Source organism: Panicum hallii, chromosome 5 (genome assembly GCF_002211085.1).
Source record: "Panicum hallii strain FIL2 chromosome 5, PHallii_v3.1, whole genome shotgun sequence".
NCBI lineage: Eukaryota > Viridiplantae > Streptophyta > Magnoliopsida > Poales > Poaceae > Panicum > Panicum hallii.
In genome coordinates, this window is record NC_038046.1 from 56797164 (window position 1) to 56817489 (window position 20326).

The window sequence follows — 20326 nt, forward strand, 5'->3', positions numbered from 1 at the left end:
GAAATGCGAAGACCCTTGCTCATTTTTCACTACATCCGGGCGCAGATGTAGCGCGCCACAGAGGCTGCGACGACCCGACCCTTGCTCACTTATCATCGTACCCGGATCACGATACGACGCGCCCCTAAGAGGAAGACGACCCGGCCCTTGCCCATTTAACACCACACCCGGGTTCCGATGTAGCGCGTCGCTAAGAGGGTTACGCCCCAACGAATTTCTTATGGGTTTCATTTCCATTAGAGTGGCTGATTTTTTACGCTGGTTCGCCAAACCTAACACAACCCTCCACATTTTCTCATCGCGGGCTTGGGACCGGCAACGGCAGTGTTATGACATGATGCAGTGTTTTAACTTTTTACTATTTTTATATTGGTTCCAACAAGTTTTATGATCTACACTTTCCAAGTGAATTGTATTAAGTTCCTTTTTGTTTGGCAAATGTCTCATTTTCAAACTGGTATTAGTGGCCCAATCTCAAATTGCCTTCTCATTTTTTTTGAAAAAGTTCATTTTAAGTTTATTTGCATTTTTTTTGAAAAATACAAGAGTTTATATTACCTCAGTTTATATGCCCCGGGAAAGAGGGTGTGACAGAGAAGCTTCTCGATCTCGTGATTTTGCTCGTTTATTTTAGGCGAACTAGAAAACAAAACAAATTCCACTGCGGTGCCGTCCCTCCCTTCGCCGGGCCGCCCGGCACTGTGGCCACCGCCGTTTGGCCATAGGGTTCTCGTCGCCCGCGACAGCGATGTCGGCGCCGCCGGTGCGGACGCTCGCTGACCTCGATGGCGACGTGCTGGCCCACTGCGCCGGCTACCTCGGTGCCCGCGACGTCTCCAGCCTCGCCATGGCCTGCCGGCCCCTGCGCGCCGCCGCCTACTGCGACGCCGTCTGGTACCGCCTCTTCAGGTCGTTACTCTAACTTTCCGGCCTCGTATGATTCCGGATTTGGAATTCATCACGCGTTGGTACTTATCGTTACGCGCTTGCCTTCACCTGGGGCAAAGTTTAGGCAGCATATGCCGCCTGGTCAGAATTTGGAGATAGTGCAAGGTGGAAACTTTGGCAGAGATTTTTTTACTTACCAGGCCGATGCTATCGAGTTATATCATGGATGCCATTTAAAGCTTTGATGGGGACAATAAAAATTTGGGAAGCATGTGCTTGCAGAGGAAACATGGGGACAATAAAGGGGTTTTCGAACATATATTGTTCTGGTGGGTGGCAGCAGCTGGGCATAGGAAGGTACAAACTTAAGAGTAGTAGTTTGGGTTCTGGATGTTCATTAATTGTAGCGGGAAAATCTTCCATTTGCTTTTGTTTCGAATCAGAGACTGTGAAGTTCATCCTGGCTGAGCTTGTCATTTATTTCTGATTAACAATTATCTTCTTTGGGTAATTATGTTGGAATTCTGTTTTGCCCAATCCGGCGAATTTTGCCACAAGGCATGATCTTTGCTCCTGGACACTAGAGAGTTACTGTGACCTCCAGCAAATATACACAATTTTGAGATGTTCATGGCAGGATCAGTTTTTCCGGTGTCTTTCAGCAATGACCTGCATTTTGTTGCAAATTTCTAATGATGGGAAGAAATGCTATCTTCCATGTTTACAAACTAGGATGTTGAAGCTCCGAATAGCAGTGAGCAGCTTCAAATGGATCAAGTAATTTTGTCCATGGAGTTGATATGTTACTTTTAAAGTCTATGCACATGAATACATGATATTGTTTTTAATGTATACATTAAATTTGATAGTGACATATATTGAAAGAAAATCTCTGGGTGCATTACTCCTAACAAATCAACCTATGCATACCTCCTTATGCTTTTATACCCTGATTGTTTGTCTTGTTGGGTCTTGTCTCTAGCCTACCCAAAAACTTGGTTGGGAATAAAAAAGCTTTGTTGTTGTTGTTGTAAAAAATGATATGTTCATCTTATAGTCTACTTAATTTTTCTTTCATGTAATTATTTTAATATTCAGGGATCAATGGCCATTTGAGGAAGTGCCACGTGGAGCTTTGGGGCTCAGAGAACTATACATCCGTAGGCACACTGAAGTACATCAAATGAAATTTGATGATCCCCTATCCGCTATTTATCACCTAAATCCTGCGGAAGCAACACCCAGCCGTCTAATGCTGGATAGGAACTGCATCTGGGTGTGTCAGGTGAGTACAAGTATTAATATCTATTTTATTCTTTTATTGAGCAAGTCTGCTCTTTTTCTTAAGTAGTTGTGACTGTCATAGTATCAATACCTTTTTTTTTTGTCTTGAACATGCAGGAGAGCTCCATATCATTGACATGTAATTTTTTCGTGCAGGGTCCAGTAGCCAAAAAACTCAGTGTTGATTGGCCAGAAGCTGAAGTGGTGGAGACCCACAGAAATCATGGTGCAAGGATCACTTGTATGAGGTAACTATAAAACAAAGAACTTTTTCTATGGTTAGCCATCTATTGAAAAGTCAGGACAGTTTATGTAATGCTGCACTTGTTCTTAACTAAGTCTCATGTTATCATAATTATGCTTGACCGTGCGGAGATAAGGGTTGCCAATTAACCCCTTGATATTGCAAGTTTAATCCCAAAAAATAATGATGAAGAGAGTAAAATTTCAATCTTTCACTGTCTTATAGTTATGTTTATACTTGAGTCATTTTTCCTGAATCATGAGTCCCTCCCGTAGTTTCCCCATGTGTCTACGCTACAACAACAGTACTGTGCACGATGCATTGCTAGTGTGCTCGTTATGTCCACCTCCTTAACAGCTCAAATAGCAGTACTTGAAATCTCTAAAGTATTCTTTGTTAACCGTGCAGATTATTTTCACTGAGTGATACTCCACTGTTTCGAAGTGATACACAAAAAAATGAAAAGGCATTAGTCACTTCAAGCACAGACAGAACAATCCGTCTTTGTTGGAAGGTTCCTCATTTCAGCATTACTGTGCCCTGTTGATGCTGCTGTCCTTGCCTACATCATGGTCATTTGCATATGAACATCAGCAACTTTTTACATGCTTTGAGGGGACATCTCCAGAATGAAAGTATCACAACATGAAAACCCTCTTTGGTTAGAAAACTTGAAGTGCACCAGTGGTCCTCAAACTTGTTCCCTAAACTTAAATTTGCATATTTAGCTCCTTAACTTGTTAATTGTGTCACTCGAGGTCCCAACCTCAGTAATTAGCATATGCCTGCCTATGTGGTCATGTCTCTCTTCATCCTCCATGACCCATCTGGAGCTCTCGTCTGGACCGTCGAGAGAGATTGGGGAGGAAGATGTTAGGGGATGACGTGGGTCCTCATGTAATTTTCTTTTGATTGTTTTGATGTGGGGCTCAACGATGATATGAAGTATGAGTTGGAAAAATCGGGTTCCATATAGATGCCAAATAAGCAGATCATCACTGAATAGAGTGGTTTGGATTTTGAATGATTCGTTTAGTAAGTTTAGGGGCGGAGATCAACATATTAATAGTTTATTAGGGACTGTTGGTGCATTTTACTCGAAAACTTAAATTAAATGGGATCAATTTGCATCCGCCTCACCTATCGTCATGCCATTTTCCTTTTTATTCCTAGCTTCTTGTGTCCATTTATACCATGGTTGGTTCTTCCTATGGCATTGTGAGTCCCTTCATTCTGCACCAGCTTCAGTAAATATCATACAAGGTTTTGCTGCTGTGTGCCCTCACTTAGCTAGTCAGCCTTCCACGTGCTTCAACACGACGCTATAACATACTGCTGTGATCTTGTACCACATCTTTTTGTCACTCCTTCCCAAAATTAGCCTCTTACTGCATCAGCCTAGCTGCTTCTAGCCTCTTCCCACTTTCCCAGTATGCTTAGGTGCTTCTAGATTTGCCATGCAGTCAAAGTATTGTTTGAAAGCCACAGTGCCCATATACATGTCGCCAAAGGTTGAGATGGCACGACTTCATTATTATTCAAAGTAGCATGAATTTGGACAACGTAAGTTATAAAATCACATCTGCAGTGGTTAAATGGTTCTTAAGATGTATTTATAATATTTTTCTTTTGAGAAACATCCGTGCATAGATGAATGTCAACAGTACTTACACTTTGCTTCCTTTTTCAAGTTTCCACAGTCTATTTATGAAAAGTGTCCGCTCTTAGTGTCTGATATGGGTTTTACCCCCTCTGATGAAGGTTTTGCCCATTGTAATGTGATATACAAATGTAGGCCTTCATGATTGGCTGATCGCAAGCTTTTCTGTTTGATTTTACAAAAAAACCTTGTCCAACTTGTGTGTTATGAGTGCATAGCATACATGCCTTTTAGGCAGGTTTATCTGCATTGGATGCAGAAACTGATGTTATGAGCGGTTCTCAACATTTTTATATGTAGGGTCACTCACGCTGTTACAAGGGCCATTCAGCACCTGTCACTGCTCTGGCTGATAAATTGCTTGCAGACGGTGAATTTAAAGTACTTGCAAGTGGAGGGGAAGACTGTACTGTTCGCCTATGGTCTATGAGTACAAGGGCAAAAAATCACCCTCTAATAGCAACATTTCATGGCCATGAAAAGGCACTGTCATTTTTATCTGTTGCTCGGTATGTGCTGTCAAAGTATCTTAACGCTGCAGTTCGTAATATGCTGTTATCCCGTACTTCCATATTCTGGCAATCAAGTAATGATTTCAATTTATTTGATTCTAAACTGTAGTTGCAGCATATGTTTCTTACATTGCACAGCTTCATGTACCTGTTTTTTGTATTGAAGGGGGGAAACTACTCATACATGTTATGACATCTTAAAATCATCACCGGAACTATTTCTTAGTTTAACCCCTTTTCCCATCTATTTCTCTGCAGGCATAAGTCCTCCCTGTTGGTGAGCAGTTCCAAAGACTCAAAGGTAGTGGAACATCTGTAACAAATATCTGGTAAACCACAATAAGAAAAAAGTATACCTGAACCTTAATTTGTTTGCGGCAATCTCTTCTGCTGTTTACATAGTCCTTTTGGTTAGGAATCATGTTGCATTCTTTTCATGTTGATATATGTCGTATCAGGTTAAAATTTGGGACACCGTGGCTCCTTCCAGTGGTTCATCGTCATGTGTAGGCAGCACTCACATCAACTCAAGCGGCCCACCAATTGCAATGAAGTGCCATGAATCCCTTTGCTACATGGCCACTGGATCTGAAGTGACAGCGATTGACTTGCGGACAATGAAGAAGGCTTCGGTTCTTGCACTCCACAACCACAGAATACTTTCTTGTGAGATGCTGCCGTCTGAATGGTTAATATGTACCGGCACGAAAAACAAGTAATATCACAAAATCCTTGCAACCAATGCTCTTCGTTTTTCCTTCTACTTTGATCAAGATCATTAAACCTAAATTACTAACCGTTGTTTGTTGACCAGGGCTCTTCTGTGGGACATCCGTAAGGCTCAAGAACTCCCAAACACAGTGACGGAAATGCAATCAGACGGCCCAGTGACGTTGCTTCATTTGGACCGGTACAAGGTGGTGACGGGAGTGCCATCAGACGGCCAGGTCCATGTCTGGGAAACGCGAACAGGCGAACTATTGAACACATTAAGCTGTGGCGAGCCTGCAAGATCGGGAGGGAGAATCACAGTTTCAGCCATGGCTCTGGACGGGTGCAGGATGGTCATGGCAGGCAGCTCTCCGGAAGGCAGCGTGTTGCACTACCGGGACTTCCTGAGGTCTTCCACCCCTATACCTTTGGCTGGGGAGGAGGTTTCCAGGTTCTGGAGGCCCCGTCAATTCGGCGAAAACGACGACGAAAACGAGGATGAAGACTATTACTAATTTAGTTAAGCTATATCTCGCATGAGCTTTCGGTTTTGCTACTAGCAGTTGTAAAGAGCAAAGACAGGAGAGATGTTTGTAAAGGAGCGTGATTCTTCAAGTTTTATTTTTATTTATAACATATGTATTCTCTATGAGAATACTAATAAGTATATATATCTCGCCCCTGGCCTATGTAGTATATGTGCGTCAAGTCAGCCGAGCATCTTTTTCAGCTGGGCCTGGGTGCCCGGCGTGCTTGCATCATGCGTGGAGGTTCCTGCAACGAGATATACCAGAGGTTTACATTACCATGGGCGCCGCTGGTGTTTATGAACATACCGCTTTGTTTGTGTTCGTTGCTTTGGAGCTCGCAAAGAACCAAGGATAGTGTTTCAGGTATTGCGCCTCTGCTTTGCTCTTTGGTTATGCCTGCAACTCCAAAGCTTCATGGAACAATCAGAAAATTCCCACAGGAAATAAAAATGCAAACACAATCAGTTTCAAAGTGTTTTTTTTTTAGATCAGCTTCAAAGTATGTTGTTGATAACAAGAAGGCCAGAAAGGCTCATCGTCACATGCCTCTTTATCCAAAAGGAATCCTGTGCACAGCAGCACAAGGCAACAAAGGCTACGGCATATTTCTGCAGCGAGCACTCATGGTCGTCATGGGCACGCGGATCCTAGCTCCGCGTTGTACATGACAAAATAGGCATGCAACAACAAATCAGAGAGGACCCAGACCCCTTGCAGGTTTTGCAGGGCTGTTTGGTCCGCAGCCCAGCCCACAGGAATGTCTGATGCTATGGTCTCCGGTTTGGTTCCTCTCCGGCAGCTTATAGAACTTTAAATCCATTTTTCCTTGGTGTACACGGGCCGGTGAAGGGTGGCGTCACCGCCGGCGACACAATTCGACGACGACGAATATGCAGAGAGAAATACACTTTTCTACCGCTTTATTTATCATATAGGATGTAGAAAGATCATGCGAGGCAAGTGTTATGCATTTCGAAAAATTGAAACGACATATAATGACAAAGCATCATTACTGGTAGGATCTGGCTATTAATCTCTTACTACCTTACTACCAACATATACTATGACGGAAATTTTCTATTTTAGAATTTCGGAAAATTTCCATGTTCTCTCGAACTTGGTTGGATCAAATTTCACTAACAAATAAAAACATGAGGTTAAACTATTTTCTGGTGGTAATGCAATATCAATGAATAGTGATCAACCATTTTTATTTTTATTTTGTATTCATGCATCCCAAGCTGCACAAAATAAGTAGAAATTTCATTGTCATCTTTCGGAATTTCATTTTGGAGTTCACCTTGTGCAATCTTTTTTTTAACCCTTTTTCATTCCATGCACGACAAATAAATGATATGGTCCATTATCCATTCCAAACACAAATATTTTGCTAATAATGATAAAGATCTAGATATCAATATAAATACTCGTATTATTTTTAAATATTCAAATTCTATGTACTCGTAAAAAAATTGACATAATTGATTGCAATTCAAAACGCCATTTATTTGTGATTGGAGGAAAGATACAATGCGGAGCCGTGTAGCAAAAGTATTTCACAATATCCAGGAGTCAGCCTCGTTCGACTATAAAAATCTTCGGGTACTCCTAAATTTCCCCAGCCCACTCAAGAACTCCGAACACTTGGCGGCCGTTGTCCAAAACCCTTCGGCCCCTCGACCCCAGTTCTCCTCTAGCCCTTCGCATTCCCGCGAGGGCGTTGATGCGGGTGGAGGCCATCGGCGGCCTCCCGGAACTGGAGGGCAGCAGGTCAGAGTCGTGGGTCGGCGGCGCGATCCGTCGTCGGCGGCAGCGACGGCCGCGGCACGGAGCGGGGGCGGCGCCCCAAGCGATGGCCACCCCTGTCGCCGCCGTGCAGCGGCTCTTCGAGGCGTGCCGCGAGGTCTTCAACGACGCTGGCCCAGGCGCAGTTCCGCCACCGGCCGGTATCGAGAGGGTCAAGGCCGTTCTAGGTAATTGATTCTCAACGTCTGTTCACCTCGTGGTTCCAGCAATCGCACCTTTGTGCGCGTGGTTGTGGCCCTGCATTCCTTCTGTGGGTGGTGTGTGCTATGCATGCGTTGTGTTCGACGTTATAGATCTGGGGCCATTTCGTTCATACAATCGTAGTTTATAGTTGGGTGGGGGTGTAAGTAACCATTTGGATCCTGTGATACCTGAAGCCCTGAATTAGATTTGGCTGGTAAAGCTTAGAGTGTTTTTTGAGAATTTCATTTTGAATTTTTGATGGAATTATGGAAAACGATTGCTGAGCCACTCAGAAAACTGAAATGATCTTTTTAGACTCATCTAGTATACTGTATACCTGCAATTGGTTGAGGTGGATTCACTAACTTAGACTCGTTGGTTCTTCTCAAGAAGAAAATCTTCTGCAAGTAAACCAGCAACCAACCAATGGAATAGCACATTGGCTGCCATGCTGTGATGCAAATGTGCAATGTCGTTTGTAGCGTGGTTTAGTTGCAAGTAGCATGCTATTGGTGAGAATGAAATACTCAATGCCTGACGTGCCAGTTGTATGTTCCTAGTGGAAATAAAGACTGGGGCAAAAGATAACAGAAACCATGTGCTGCCCATGGTATACACACAAATATGATTTAGCTGCTGGCATTACCTCGCTTTGTGGGGGTTGGATACAGTCAATATTACATCCATCTTGGAGCTACACTAGGGTTCTCTTTTATTTCATTTGGCCGCCAAAAGCTTGCCAGGTACCATGAATAGTTACTTAATGGCCACTTGCCAAGCTTGCTGAGCACGTTTCTCGAATAATGATAATGACGGAAGCTGATCTTGTACCATCCTTGAGGATATTTTATTTATTCCTCCTGATGGACGTACCGTGATGTTTGTGCCAATGGTGCTCGTGGTGTTATGTTTACGTCTACATGCATGCCAATTGGTTCTTCGATTTTCTTTTTCAGGACATACCCTAAAGATAGCACATATCACTATATTTTGTTCCTTCTACTACCATAAATGACAATGGAAGCTGCACCCTTAGTCCAGTTTATGAGATGATAAACCATTTCAATATTGGCTCCGTACTTGTCAACATGATATCCATAGGCCTTTTATGCCAATCAATCATCAATCCCATCATGCAGCTAATATAGTTCTTGCATATGAGTTTTCTCTTCTTTGAGTTTATGCTGAGTTCCAAAAGTGTAGGTTTATGATGAGTTTACCACATGTTCTTTTTTTAAGTGAGTTTATCACATGTTTATAATGATGATTCATTATTTTCTACTCAAGTTCTAGTTAAAGGGGTCTGCGACTGCAAGAGAGTTGCACTATCCAAGTTCAGCATATTCTCTGTTCTGCTGATATAGATTTAGTCATTTGTGTCCTGCAGATAGTATTACAGCAGAAGATGTTGGTCTAACGCCCAACATGTCATATTTTCGACGTGTTGATCCCCATGGCACTCCTAAGATCACTTACTTGCACCTCTATAAGTGTGAGGCTTTCTCGGTACGCTTACTCATCACTAAAAATACCACAGAACTTGATTATTTTGCATATGTTGAAGCTGTCCCATTGGAGTTTTAAGGCATATATATCTGTACTTTTCCTACAGATCGGCATCTTTTGCTTGCCTTCAAGGGGTGTGATTCCTCTTCATAATCACCCTGGCATGACTGTGTTTAGCAAACTTTTATTTGGCACCATGCATGTGAAATCTTATGACTGGGCTGCTGCCCAACAAGATATACCTGGTATGATTAGTTCATTTTTCCTAAGCAGAACGTTGTCACACATAATTTAACAAATTACGTTTTGTTTTATCTCTCTCCTTTGATCATAGATGCTCAATTGCAAGGACCACGTTTGGCAAAGGTCAAGTCTGACGGCATCTTGACTGCACCTCACGAAACATCGGTACTATATCCAGAAGATGGTGGTAACATGCATTGCTTTACCGCACAGAATGCTTGTGCGGTGCTTGATGTCCTTGGCCCTCCATATGATGATGGCAGTGGAAGGCACTGCCAGTACTATAATGTCTCTTCATCTGCAATTTCTGTTGGTAAGACCTGAGTTCAAATGGCTGTACATTAGGTGTGTTGGAATATTGTTACTTCTTAAACCAACAATTTGGCTTGGCCTAGTATGTTTATGTCTTCTGATTCAACATTCAATACATATTCTTGATCCAAAATATGTAGTAGGAATTAAATTCTGGCATACAATAAATCAGATATTGATATGCATATCCTATATACTGCCCACTCTATTAAATCTATGTATGTCTGTCCTTTGAAATCCCAAGATTGCAGTTCCATAGAAAACTCTATTAGTTAAGAAAGCATCATGTCTTTATTTTTTTGTAAATCAGGCTCCTACTCACTGAAAGTGCTAAAACTGTGCTGTGAATATTGTCTACTCACACCTTAAGTTTAATCTTCTGTACCATGTTCCCTGGTCATATTATACGTTGCAACTTGTAAGCATTCTAACAGAAAGATAAAATAATGCCAATTAACTTGAGAAGGTGCATTTTACAGGAGGCTCGATGTTAATGCCTGGAGGTGACAGCTATGAATGGCTGGAAGAGAGTGAACCACCACAAGATTTTTATCTTGTTGGATCAACATATATGGGCCCAAGAATTTTGGACCAGTGAACTCCTATGCTTGTGAAGATGCCTTGGTTTCGTGGAGCACATGTGTTTGGTGTAAATACATTGCTGAAATGAAGGTGACAAATGGAAATCCGTACATAGAGAGCTGGGCCTTAAGGCTTCCGTTGATCATCATTGAACCGCAGTTCATCATTACTCCAACTGGAATTACTTAGTAATAAGCAATGAGAACGAGGAACGTGCTTGGCACCTCAATAGGTTATGTAGCCCCTTGGTGTATACTCGTTCTTCCCCAGTTCTGTCTGTAGTGTCTATCAGTTAGTATGAGTTTTAGTCCTACCCATTCTTGGGTTGCCAAAAATGTTGCCTGATTGACACAACCTTCTGCAGTGTTGGAAATTGTTGAATTATTGAATTTCAGCTGTGCTTTTCTTTCCTGAACTTATAACTTTTGATTTTGTGAATGCATACTCATTTTCCGTGCCAGAAGGAAGCAATGATAATTGTTGGTTTACCTACTATGCATGAAATGTGATATAGTCAATTTTTTTACATACATTTTTTCTCTGATTTATCCAGCTAAAGCTGCTTACAGAAGATTTTGCTATTGCTACTTGGTTGGGTTCACACTCGAAACTTTTGTTCAAAGGAACCTGATGTCTTGCTTGTCTGGGGATTTACATTAGGTTGATACCATTCTAATTTCTTTCAGTTGCTCCATGTCCTTCGCATCTGAATTCTGACTATTTATCAGTTGCATACTTGCATTAGCAGATTGTATTTTTCTTTGTTGTTTCTTTTAAGAAACCATCATTCACCCTGAAATCCTGGGACTCTTGTTACTCTATTTATTTTAGTATTATTGTACTCTTAGGGTTTCAGCTAAGTGATTCCCAAGAGAACTGCTTGCAGAAAGTTTCCCATCCTTATGTTCATCATTAAAGTGCGGGGGAGCTTAACTTTAATTGCTAAAATATGTAATCTTCTGAAGCTACTGTATATGTCCCATAGCCTACATATTGCTGATTGTGATTTCTAATGCTTTTTATGACAATAATATCACCACTTAAGCTTTTCTTGCAGCTCAAGAAGCAGCCCTAACTGCAAAGGATGCATGCGCCAAGCACCAGACAACTGTTGGAAAGAAGACATGGCATACTTAAGTTACTCCATTGCTGTTTACAAGGTGTAAGGTGTCTAGCAGACAGGGAGTTCCTTTCTTGTCCATCTCTTCCTATCTGGGGGTGCATAAATGGTCTCTTCAATAATTTAATAGCTTCATAACAGATGAGGTAAGTGTTTTTGGAGAAATTTGATCAGAATGAAGAAACAGTGGGGCATATTGGTAAGCACTGATTGGTTGTCGTTATTCAAACTCATCAAACATACTACTCATTTCGTACTGAATCTTTTGTTCTTTTGCATGATGGCCCTGTTTGGCACAGCTGAAGCTTGTTCAGAAGCCAGCTGGTGGCTAGCTGGCCAGAGAAGCAGCTGGTTAAAGAAGCAGCTGGTCACAGACCCTGTTTGGCACAGCTGAAACTTGTTCATAAATTATTAACAATTAATATATCATACAATTAATCATAAATTACTCTTAAATAAGATAATGATAACTTAATTATAAATTAGATAACATAATAGAGTGTCATTACACAAATAAATTAGGCCGGCGTAGGGGCGGAGGCCGGCGCAGGGCGCGTGGGGCGGTGGCCGGCGCCGGGGGCGGAGGCCGGCGCGGGGGGCGGAGGCCGATAAGCTGAAGAAGCTGGTCCGCTCCCGCTGCTCACCGTACGCCCGTTTTGTGAAGGAGGTGCGTAAGGGCTGGCGGGGGAAGCGGTCAAGAAGCCTGCCATTTGGCCAGCCCGCAGCTTAAAATTGGTCAGAAACTGGTTCACAAGCTGTGCCAAGCAGGGCCGATATCCCGAAGTTACAGTTATGCTTCAGTATGAATACGACCTAGATCCATCATGCAATTATAATTGTATTGTATCCTGTTACAATGTCAAACTTGCATTGTCACCAGAGATAAGAGAAGTCTCCTGACTTGCCGTACAATAGTCACAGCCCAAGCTGCCAATGCAAGTGTTCACACATTACAAACCTAGGGTTGACATTTAATCTGTTTAGTTGCTGAAGATAGAGGTGAGCGGCTGAGTGCCCCTTGTGATTTTATCCTCATTGGAGAAAAAGGCTGATGTGACCGAATCTTCTTTGGTTTTCTCACACCAACCGAGTAGTTGACATTTGAATTAGTCATATTATTTTATTCTGCTTTTTTATAGCAAATCATTAATTAGGCAGTCAATTGTTGCACCAATGGTCTTGGCACAAGGGTTTACTTGAAGCTGATCTGCTTGAGAAAGTTTTCGGTTTACTTTCTCAGAATTGCTTAAGCAGTACCATCTTAGATGCCGGCAAGCTGTCGTTTTCCCATGCGGCCATGGTTTCCAAGTAAGCTTGAGAGCCATCAGAACGTTTCGTTGCCTTTTTGCAAGGAAATAACCCAGCTCCCCAAATTACCTCTGTTTTGTTTTTAAATGATATGTTCTTATTTCATTTCATATTTCAAATTTAATGGAGAGTATACTGCTTTTAGAAAATGGAAAAAAAATCTCAACCTTCTTTGAAAGAAAGTTCAACTTGATGCTCCAGAGAATTACAAAATTCCCTGCCTCTGAAAGTTGTATGCAGCCTGCCAAATATGCCCTTTATTTCAGATCTTATAGGAAGTCATTGTTAAGTGAGAACAGTAGTACAGCTTGCGTCATTCTTGTGTTCATGGAGACAAGTTGAGCTGGGCTATTTCCTCGAAGCTGACTACTACAGCTTTATCTTTAGCTCATTCCCGCTGTTATCGCTAATGATGATTACAGGAGCAATAAACTAGCTATATTAAATTAATAGCTGATGAATCATTGCATGAAGAGTAAAATTATAGTTGATTGAGGTCCATGCCAAAAGGGAATAGTCTATGGTAAGCACACAGGGTTGAAGAGGCAACTTGGATAGCACTCGGTACATTGAAACTCAGTAATCCAAAGTCAAAATTCTGACATTACCTAGTTTCACATCTGTCTGTGCTGTCCTGTCATTGCTTTTACCTAACATATAAACATACATTACATGTTATTTTCATTAATTACTTGATTCAACCGTGCTGAATAAAACCTCCCCTGCAACTTAGGTACTAATCCATAAAAGTCAATTGAAGTTAAAAAAAACATTCTTTACATTCAGTAAAAGCTAATATTTCGTCTGCAGTTTGAACTTTGAACTATTAACAATATTCGATTGCTGTTGTCTGAACCCTTTAAAGGAAGCATAGTGAGAATCATCATGTAGCCCGTTGTTTAAGTTTACTTCATTTTGATAGATCAACAACCAGGTCAAGCAACAGTTGTCAGTATTCGTGTACAGTTGTTATAAAATGAGTAGCAAGTAACCTACTATCAGCATCATCTCCTAACTAATTTGCTAACAACTCAGTTAATTACAGGCAGTCCACTGTGTGATATAAGCCACAACACACCACCGGTGTTCAGTTTAACTAGCATTAGCAGGTAATCTAGCCTTGGTTGTATTGTGCATCCACAGATTTGTCCTTTCCATGTCAGCGTTAGCCCAGAAATTAATTGTCAAGTTTATGTTGTTACTCATTAGTTTAACTAATCTAAGTGATCCCAGCTTGACTATGCTGGTCCTTGTTGTTTTCCAAATTGAGATCACAACGTGCTGTCATTACAATCCAGAAAGTTGTATGATGTTATCTTCGGTGTAAAAGAACGTTCGTTTTGAGCTATGCAACTCGGGCTGCTCAACAGCTCGATTCACATCTCTGTTCACATTTTGAGTCTGACATCTTATTTCCAAGAGCTATTATACTTCCACAATTTCTCTTTTTTTTTTGTTTGAGAGTGAAAAAACGGACATGAACTACGTGCTGATTTTCTACCAACAATAACCAAACACTATATTCGATAGTGTAATAACTTAGTTGTTTGGTAGTCCAAAATCGCATGGTTCTGAAGATTACACATTGACAAAGATGGATGTCACACTCTCTAGTTTCTACAAAGAAAGTGAAATAGGAACAAACACTTCTTTTACATAGTAAATTTCCTGTACTTTACCACTTCTGTTCAGTTGATGATTTCCTTTCAACATGCATTGAAAAAAGTGCCGTTCAAGTCTTGATCTTGGTCAAGCAATTGCAAAGTCATCTGAGAAAAAATTACTGTTACTATTCTAAATCTGTGGAAGTCTTATTGGGGGTGTATGATCTGTAGCGACTGAATTACATACTCTATCTGTCCATCATTAGTCTTCAGTTTCAGTTCTGGTGTGGCAGATCCATGATCTGACACTTCCATAATTTCTGACAAATTGTTGACCTCGAGTATTTGAATGCACAGGTTGCAAGAACTTGCTATTATTCTATTCGTTCTGTGGCTAAGTTACATTACAATTGTTCCCATAGGGCAGTTCCCTGAACTGATCCATGTGAAAGACGACTTCCCAGAATGATCTCCTTCTGACTTTGCAGTTTTCTTTTCAGGACCCAGAAATCCATGAAACGAAAACACTGCCTGCAGTATTTGACAGCTGGAAAACTCGGAGAGGACTGTCGGGAGGGTGAGCCTGAATTTGCGACGCCGGTTTTGAAATTCGCCGAACGATGATGTATCAGTGGCTTCCAAGCATCAAACACCGGAAGGGAACAAGAGGAGGAAACACTTGTTTTCGCTTAATTTCTTTGGGCTGTGCAAGGAGGGTGCATGGGGTCTTTCCTTAAGAAAAATGTGATGGAAATCTGCATCGCTACTGCCCCACTTGAGGTCCAAAGATTTGACCAAATCGTTGAAAAGCTTGGCTTCACATGGTGCGTCGACAAACAAGGTCCGCTCATCAGCTTACTCCTCCCAGTTCTTTTTTTTTGCTGGGTGTTAGCTGTATTCATTTGGGAATGGGTTAGTATATAAATTTAGGAATTAGGTAGGAAAGACGCCTCCTTGATGCGTCCGTTGACTAAACCTGCAGCTTACTTGAACTGAGTCCATCATCCAACCTCCATGTGCTTGTTTATCTTTATGCCGTTTTTTCGCCGCTGATGTGCCCTTTTCAATTCCAATTTGCGTGTTCCTTGTTGGAAATGGTGCTACTGCATGACACCATCTGTACAGGGACATACATCATGGGTGATCCCGCCTTGGACTGAATCCTCCCCTGAATGCGAAAGCTCTCCTATCTGAAATTCTGAATCCCAAAAGGTCAGATGCAACTGAAAGTCTGAAACACGACTTGCCTTCATCTTCCAAGGTACGTAAATCCTCTGATCGGCATGAGCGTGTGTGTATGGTTGTGATGGTGTGTACTCTACTCTCTTTAGGCAATCCGATGATTCAGAGTTTCAGAGTTCAGACCCAGCAAAGTCGCTACGGTTCCTCTCCGCGCCGGTGGGCCCCAGCTGCGCAGACCCTGTAGCAGCCGATGGGAACACGATCACCACGGCCATTTTTGTTAATGGTCGCGGTGGAGACGGATCAAGGCTGCTACCATATTCAACGGGCGGTGAGGTGAGGTCACGCCCTCCATGGCTGCCGATTAAACAAAAAACACACACACAAAAAAGAAAGAAGATGGAAACAGAGGGAGGGCGAGGGAGACGATCCTGCGGGTATGGCGCAACAGTTTCAACGGGCTTCGCTGGGATCTCCACAAGTAGGCCAACCAAAACCTCCTCCCTCCCCTACCAAAAAAAAATCCTTTGAAATCTCACTTGAACCCGATTGGCTGGCAACAGACTGAGCTGTCGCGCTCGCGGCACCAGTTGGGTCGAAGAAGCTGCTGCGTGCGCGTGCAGGCAGGTGCATGGTCGCATCGCATGCGCACGGATCGATCTCGACCGATCGTATCCGCTGCTAATCAATGCGGACTCGATCGAGGGGGAGACTCGCGATCGCGAGAGAGGCGGCATCTTCGCTTCTCCCATCTCACGTCGCGTTCGCGTCACATGCCGCGCGTTGTTTATCCTGCTGGTCTTCCTTCCGGGGCCCGGCTCCGAACCCCTCCTCTACAAATTCGGCACATGGCGCGATACGCGCGCGGGTGGGTGGCGCTGACTCTGTGGGCCCGTCGTACACGCAGTACTACGACGTACTGCTGTGCACACGCGACTAGCCGACTGGGAAAGGGGGAGAGCCTTTTCCCCAATGGTGACGGCTCCCACAGTCCCATTAGGCTTGTGGAAGAATTTGTTGTTCTGCTTTGGGATTCGTACCGCGACGAGGATTGATCCATCTCGGACGCGTCATGTTTCGCGAAGAAAATCTACATTGAGTTACTTTTGGTGGTTGACTAGTTGAAGTTCGAAGAGAAGCCAAAAAAGAAGAGAAGCTCTGGTTTATGAATTACTGAACATCACAAAAACTTCATATGAGAACATATATCATCCATTATCCGACTATTGAAGTCTACTTTCACTTTACCACCGGATCCCATTCACTTCTGGTATATGAAATGAGCCACATTCGTATACATATCCGCTTCGCTCCGAATCCGATAAAAAAATAGATTAGGATATAGGTTGATCTTTCGAAAGAAGATACTCCACGGCGGATAAAGAGGTAAACGGCCGACATGTGGATTGCTGGAGCACACCAGTACTTTTCATCCAGGTCCCATTTTTCGCTGCTTGACCTGTTAAAATCTGAAGGGAAGAAGCGTCGTCAGTGGCAGTATAGTAGGATAATATAATTCGGTGCGCTTGTTTAATTTCTTCAGGTTTGATCCACCGATGGCTGAACAATTCCTCAACATCCCGGTTGCTTCTTCAACTCGACAGGTAGCACCCCCACCACCGGCCGTACGAAGTCAACCGGGCGCCCTAAACAAATGCCGGGCGCGAGCTCCCGCGTTCGTACACACGCCGGCCGCCGGGAGCCAACATGTAAGAACGCAGCGCGTATTTTGTCAGCTGGACAAGTCAGAACCTGCCATCCGCATCAACCTCGCCTGCAAAGTTGCGGCGGCGGCGGCGGCGGCAGCTAACCGCTTGATCCAACGGCGCGTGGCCCGCCGGTCAGCCGGTCGCCGGAGCAGCAGCTAGCTTAGCTAGCTGTAGCTCGCGTAGAGAGCCCTGGCGCGTGGACCAGAGCAGACGACGACGCGGCGGCAAAGACATGCAGGACACGTTTGGGGATCGAGACCGCGACGACGACGACGACGATGACAACGGGGCCGGCGAGTATTCTATTGCGCTCGCTTACCTCACCTCCCCGGCCGTGGGCTGGCTGGCAAGCTAAGCCGGTTGACATTTTTGATGCGCCCAGCCGTATGGGCGGCGACGACGACTGGACCCTGATTGGCCGGGCCACTGGGATTCGGTGCGGCATCTCGCAATTCTTTACTCTGGCTTACTCCAAGCCAGTCAGAAACTGCAGGCTTAAGCCTCGTTGCCTCGTCTCTTCCTCTTCTTCTTTATAAGGACGGCGAGAGGGTAGAGGTACTACTGCCAGGACAAGGCATTGCTTGCCGAAAGCTATTGCTCGAAAAGGGGCAGGCCGGCCGTCTCGTGGGCCGGTGCGGCGGCGAGTTTCTAGTCCTACTAGCTTGTGCTCCAGTCGAGCTAATAGCTTGGCTGCCATGGAGGTCGCCGTCGAGAGGCCGACGCCGGTGAAGGAGGAGAAGAGAGTCGATGCTAAGCCGGAGATGGCAGCGGTACGAATTTAGAACATATGGCCTGGTCTTCCTCTTCCTTGCTCTTTTGTTCTTTAGTTGCGTATAGTTCAACGCAACGGAGATCTGATCATGGTTGCTTTTGTGGATGCAGTTAGGAAGCGCTCTCCCGATCGTCTTCGAAAGCTTCCCATCAACGCAAAGCGACGCAGGCATCAAGCAGGTAAATCCGGTTCCATGATAAATTGAAATTCGGTTGAGAATTTGAGCAAGATCGTATCATTTTTATTGCCGGCAACGTAATTCTCATATCGTTGAACTGCATGGATGGATGTTCGGCTACAGGAACAACGCACGCTAGAGGCGGCCAAGGCGGAGATGGGCGAGGTGAGGGAGGAGAACGAGCGCCTCAAGACGATGCTGTCCCGCATCGTCAGCCAGTACCACTCGCTGCACACGCACTTCCTCGACGTCGTCAAGGTGCACGAGCAAACAGCCAAGGCCAAACTCCCCGTCGCGCCGGCGCCGGCGTCCGCAGCCGATGTCGACGACCCCGACGATCTCGTGTCCCTGAGCCTCGGCACGAGGTCCAACGGCGCCCGCCGCAAGGGCCACGAGAGGTCCTCGTCCTCGTCCGGCACCGCCGAGACCACCGCCGACGAAGGCCAGCTATCCCTCGGGCTCGGCATCGCGCGGGGCAGCGGGCTGTCCGCGGACGACGACAAGGCGAGCGGCGCGTCGGCGGCGCCCGTCCTGAACCTGAGCTCCGACAGCAGCAGCGCCGGCGACACCGCTAAGCCTGCCCAGGACGCCGACGCGTGCCCGCCTGGTACGGCGCGCAAGAGCCCGAGCGCCGGGGAGGGCGCCGACGACGAGGTCCAGCAGCAGGCCAAGAAGGCTAGGGTTTCTGTCAGGGTCAAGTGCAACACTCCCACGGTATGCGACACGTCTGCTACCTTGCCCTACTACGAACAAGAAATAATTATGCCTGAGCTAATTCATGTGTCGTTCTGGTGAGCAGATGCCCGATGGTTGCCAATGGCGGAAGTATGGGCAGAAGATCTCCAAGGGGAACCCCTGCCCGCGCGCCTACTACCGCTGCACGGTGGCGCCCCACTGCCCGGTGAGGAAGCAGGTGCAGCGGTGCGCGGAGGACACGTCGATCTTGGTCACCACGTACGAGGGCCAGCACAACCACCAGCTCCCGCCAACGGCAACGGCCATGGCGTCCACGACCTCCGCCGCGGCGGCCATGCTCACCTCGGGCTCCACCTCCTCCTCCCCGGCCTCGCTCGCCCACGGCCACCACCTCCCGCTCGCGGCCGCCGGGCTGCTCGGCCCGACCACCATGGTCTCAACCGCCGCGTCATGCCCCACCATCACGCTCGACCTCACGACCCCGGCGGCGCCGCACTCCCTCATGCACTCCTCGTCCTATGCCGCCGCCGCCGCGGCCGGCTACGACTCCAAGGCGGTCCCGGCGGCGTGGAGCAGCGGGTACCTGGCGTACGGAGCTGCACCTCCGTCGTACTACGGCAAGAGCTCGCCGGCGCTGGGGCACCTGTTCGGCGGCGGCCTGGGCGGGTCGTTGAGGCCGGAGCAGCTGTACGGCGCCCAGTCGTACCTGCAGAGCACGAGCAGCCTCGGGGGCGGCCATGGCGCGGTGGCGCCGGCCGTCACGGACACGCTCGCGAAGGCGATCACGTCAGACCCGAGCTTCCAGACTGCGCTGGTGGCAGCGATCACGTCGGTCATGGGGCGCGGCGGAGGCGCCGCTGCTCAGAAGTGATGCACGCACGCACGAATTAGATTTTGTGTAGGACAGTGGTTCGTATGTAATTAATAAGTGCATCGTGGTTAATTTACTTTGTTGATTGGATTAGTTTTGGAGCTTTTAGTAGTCATTGGCTGGAGAAGAAATGGTAATCATATCTATGTAGCAGGGATCAAGTGATCAAACGATGTACATAGAGCGGATGAGTAAACTGTATCTACCATGATTGGGTGGAATTAAAGAAGTTTTGATCAGGTTGTTCCAGCTAGCTAAATCTGATGGGGTCTAAACTCTGAACCTGCAACTGCAAGTGCAGCATGATTAAGATCAGCGATCATGATAAAAATGCTGAAGCTAGAGCAGCCGTCAAACATAGTTATTCGCCCATTGCCAGATCCTAAGCGAGGTTTTGGGATGGCAGATCAGAGGTCATTTGATTT

The 20326-nt window shown here is 45.3% G+C and overlaps 3 protein-coding genes across 4 annotated transcripts; all 3 read left to right on the forward strand.

The window, feature by feature from the left end:
* Positions 1-644: 644 nt before the first annotated feature.
* Positions 645-5995, forward strand: LOC112894369 (nuclear distribution protein nudF-like). Of its 2 annotated transcripts, XM_025962054.1 has the most exons (9): positions 645-909; positions 1171-1245; positions 1987-2173; positions 2329-2420; positions 2825-2930; positions 4377-4585; positions 4847-4889; positions 5047-5303; positions 5403-5995. In XM_025962054.1, the coding sequence occupies exons 1-9, from the start codon at positions 749-751 to the stop codon at positions 5812-5814; spliced, it is 1542 nt and encodes a 513-aa protein (XP_025817839.1). In that variant the 5' UTR covers positions 645-748; the 3' UTR covers positions 5815-5995. The 2 variants fall into 2 exon arrangements, with proteins under 2 accessions (XP_025817839.1, XP_025817840.1); XM_025962055.1 differs by lacking the exon at positions 1171-1245.
* A 1467-nt stretch (positions 5996-7462) lies between these two features.
* Positions 7463-10878, forward strand: LOC112894197 (plant cysteine oxidase 2-like). Its single transcript, XM_025961826.1, has 5 exons — positions 7463-7802; positions 9206-9324; positions 9431-9569; positions 9659-9880; positions 10359-10878. The coding sequence occupies exons 1-5, from the start codon at positions 7553-7555 to the stop codon at positions 10475-10477; spliced, it is 849 nt and encodes a 282-aa protein (XP_025817611.1). The 5' UTR covers positions 7463-7552; the 3' UTR covers positions 10478-10878.
* A 7071-nt stretch (positions 10879-17949) lies between these two features.
* Positions 17950-20160, forward strand: LOC112894398 (probable WRKY transcription factor 72). The gene is made up of 4 exons (XM_025962095.1): positions 17950-18154; positions 18267-18335; positions 18458-19048; positions 19134-20160. The coding sequence occupies exons 1-4, from the start codon at positions 18080-18082 to the stop codon at positions 19899-19901; spliced, it is 1503 nt and encodes a 500-aa protein (XP_025817880.1). The 5' UTR covers positions 17950-18079; the 3' UTR covers positions 19902-20160.
* Positions 20161-20326: the final 166 nt, after the last annotated feature.

Bases quoted from the DNA above. Each gene is read 5' to 3' on its own strand.
- LOC112894369 (XM_025962054.1), top strand. From the start codon at position 749: ATGTCGGCGCCGCCGGTGCGGACGCTCGCTGACCTCGATGGCGACGTG. The intron at 1,246-1,986 runs GTACAAACTTAA...TTTAATATTCAG, and splicing joins CAGCAGCTGGGCATAGGAAG to GGATCAATGGCCATTTGAGG. The intron at 5,304-5,402 runs GTAATATCACAA...TTTGTTGACCAG, and splicing joins TGTACCGGCACGAAAAACAA to GGCTCTTCTGTGGGACATCC.
- LOC112894197 (XM_025961826.1), top strand. From the start codon at position 7,553: ATGCGGGTGGAGGCCATCGGCGGCCTCCCGGAACTGGAGGGCAGCAGG. The intron at 9,325-9,430 runs GTACGCTTACTC...CTTTTCCTACAG, and splicing joins ATAAGTGTGAGGCTTTCTCG to ATCGGCATCTTTTGCTTGCC. The intron at 9,881-10,358 runs GTAAGACCTGAG...TGCATTTTACAG, and splicing joins TTCATCTGCAATTTCTGTTG to GAGGCTCGATGTTAATGCCT.
- LOC112894398 (XM_025962095.1), top strand. From the start codon at position 18,080: ATGGAGGTCGCCGTCGAGAGGCCGACGCCGGTGAAGGAGGAGAAGAGA. The intron at 18,336-18,457 runs GTAAATCCGGTT...GTTCGGCTACAG, and splicing joins GCGACGCAGGCATCAAGCAG to GAACAACGCACGCTAGAGGC. The intron at 19,049-19,133 runs GTATGCGACACG...TCTGGTGAGCAG, and splicing joins TCAAGTGCAACACTCCCACG to ATGCCCGATGGTTGCCAATG.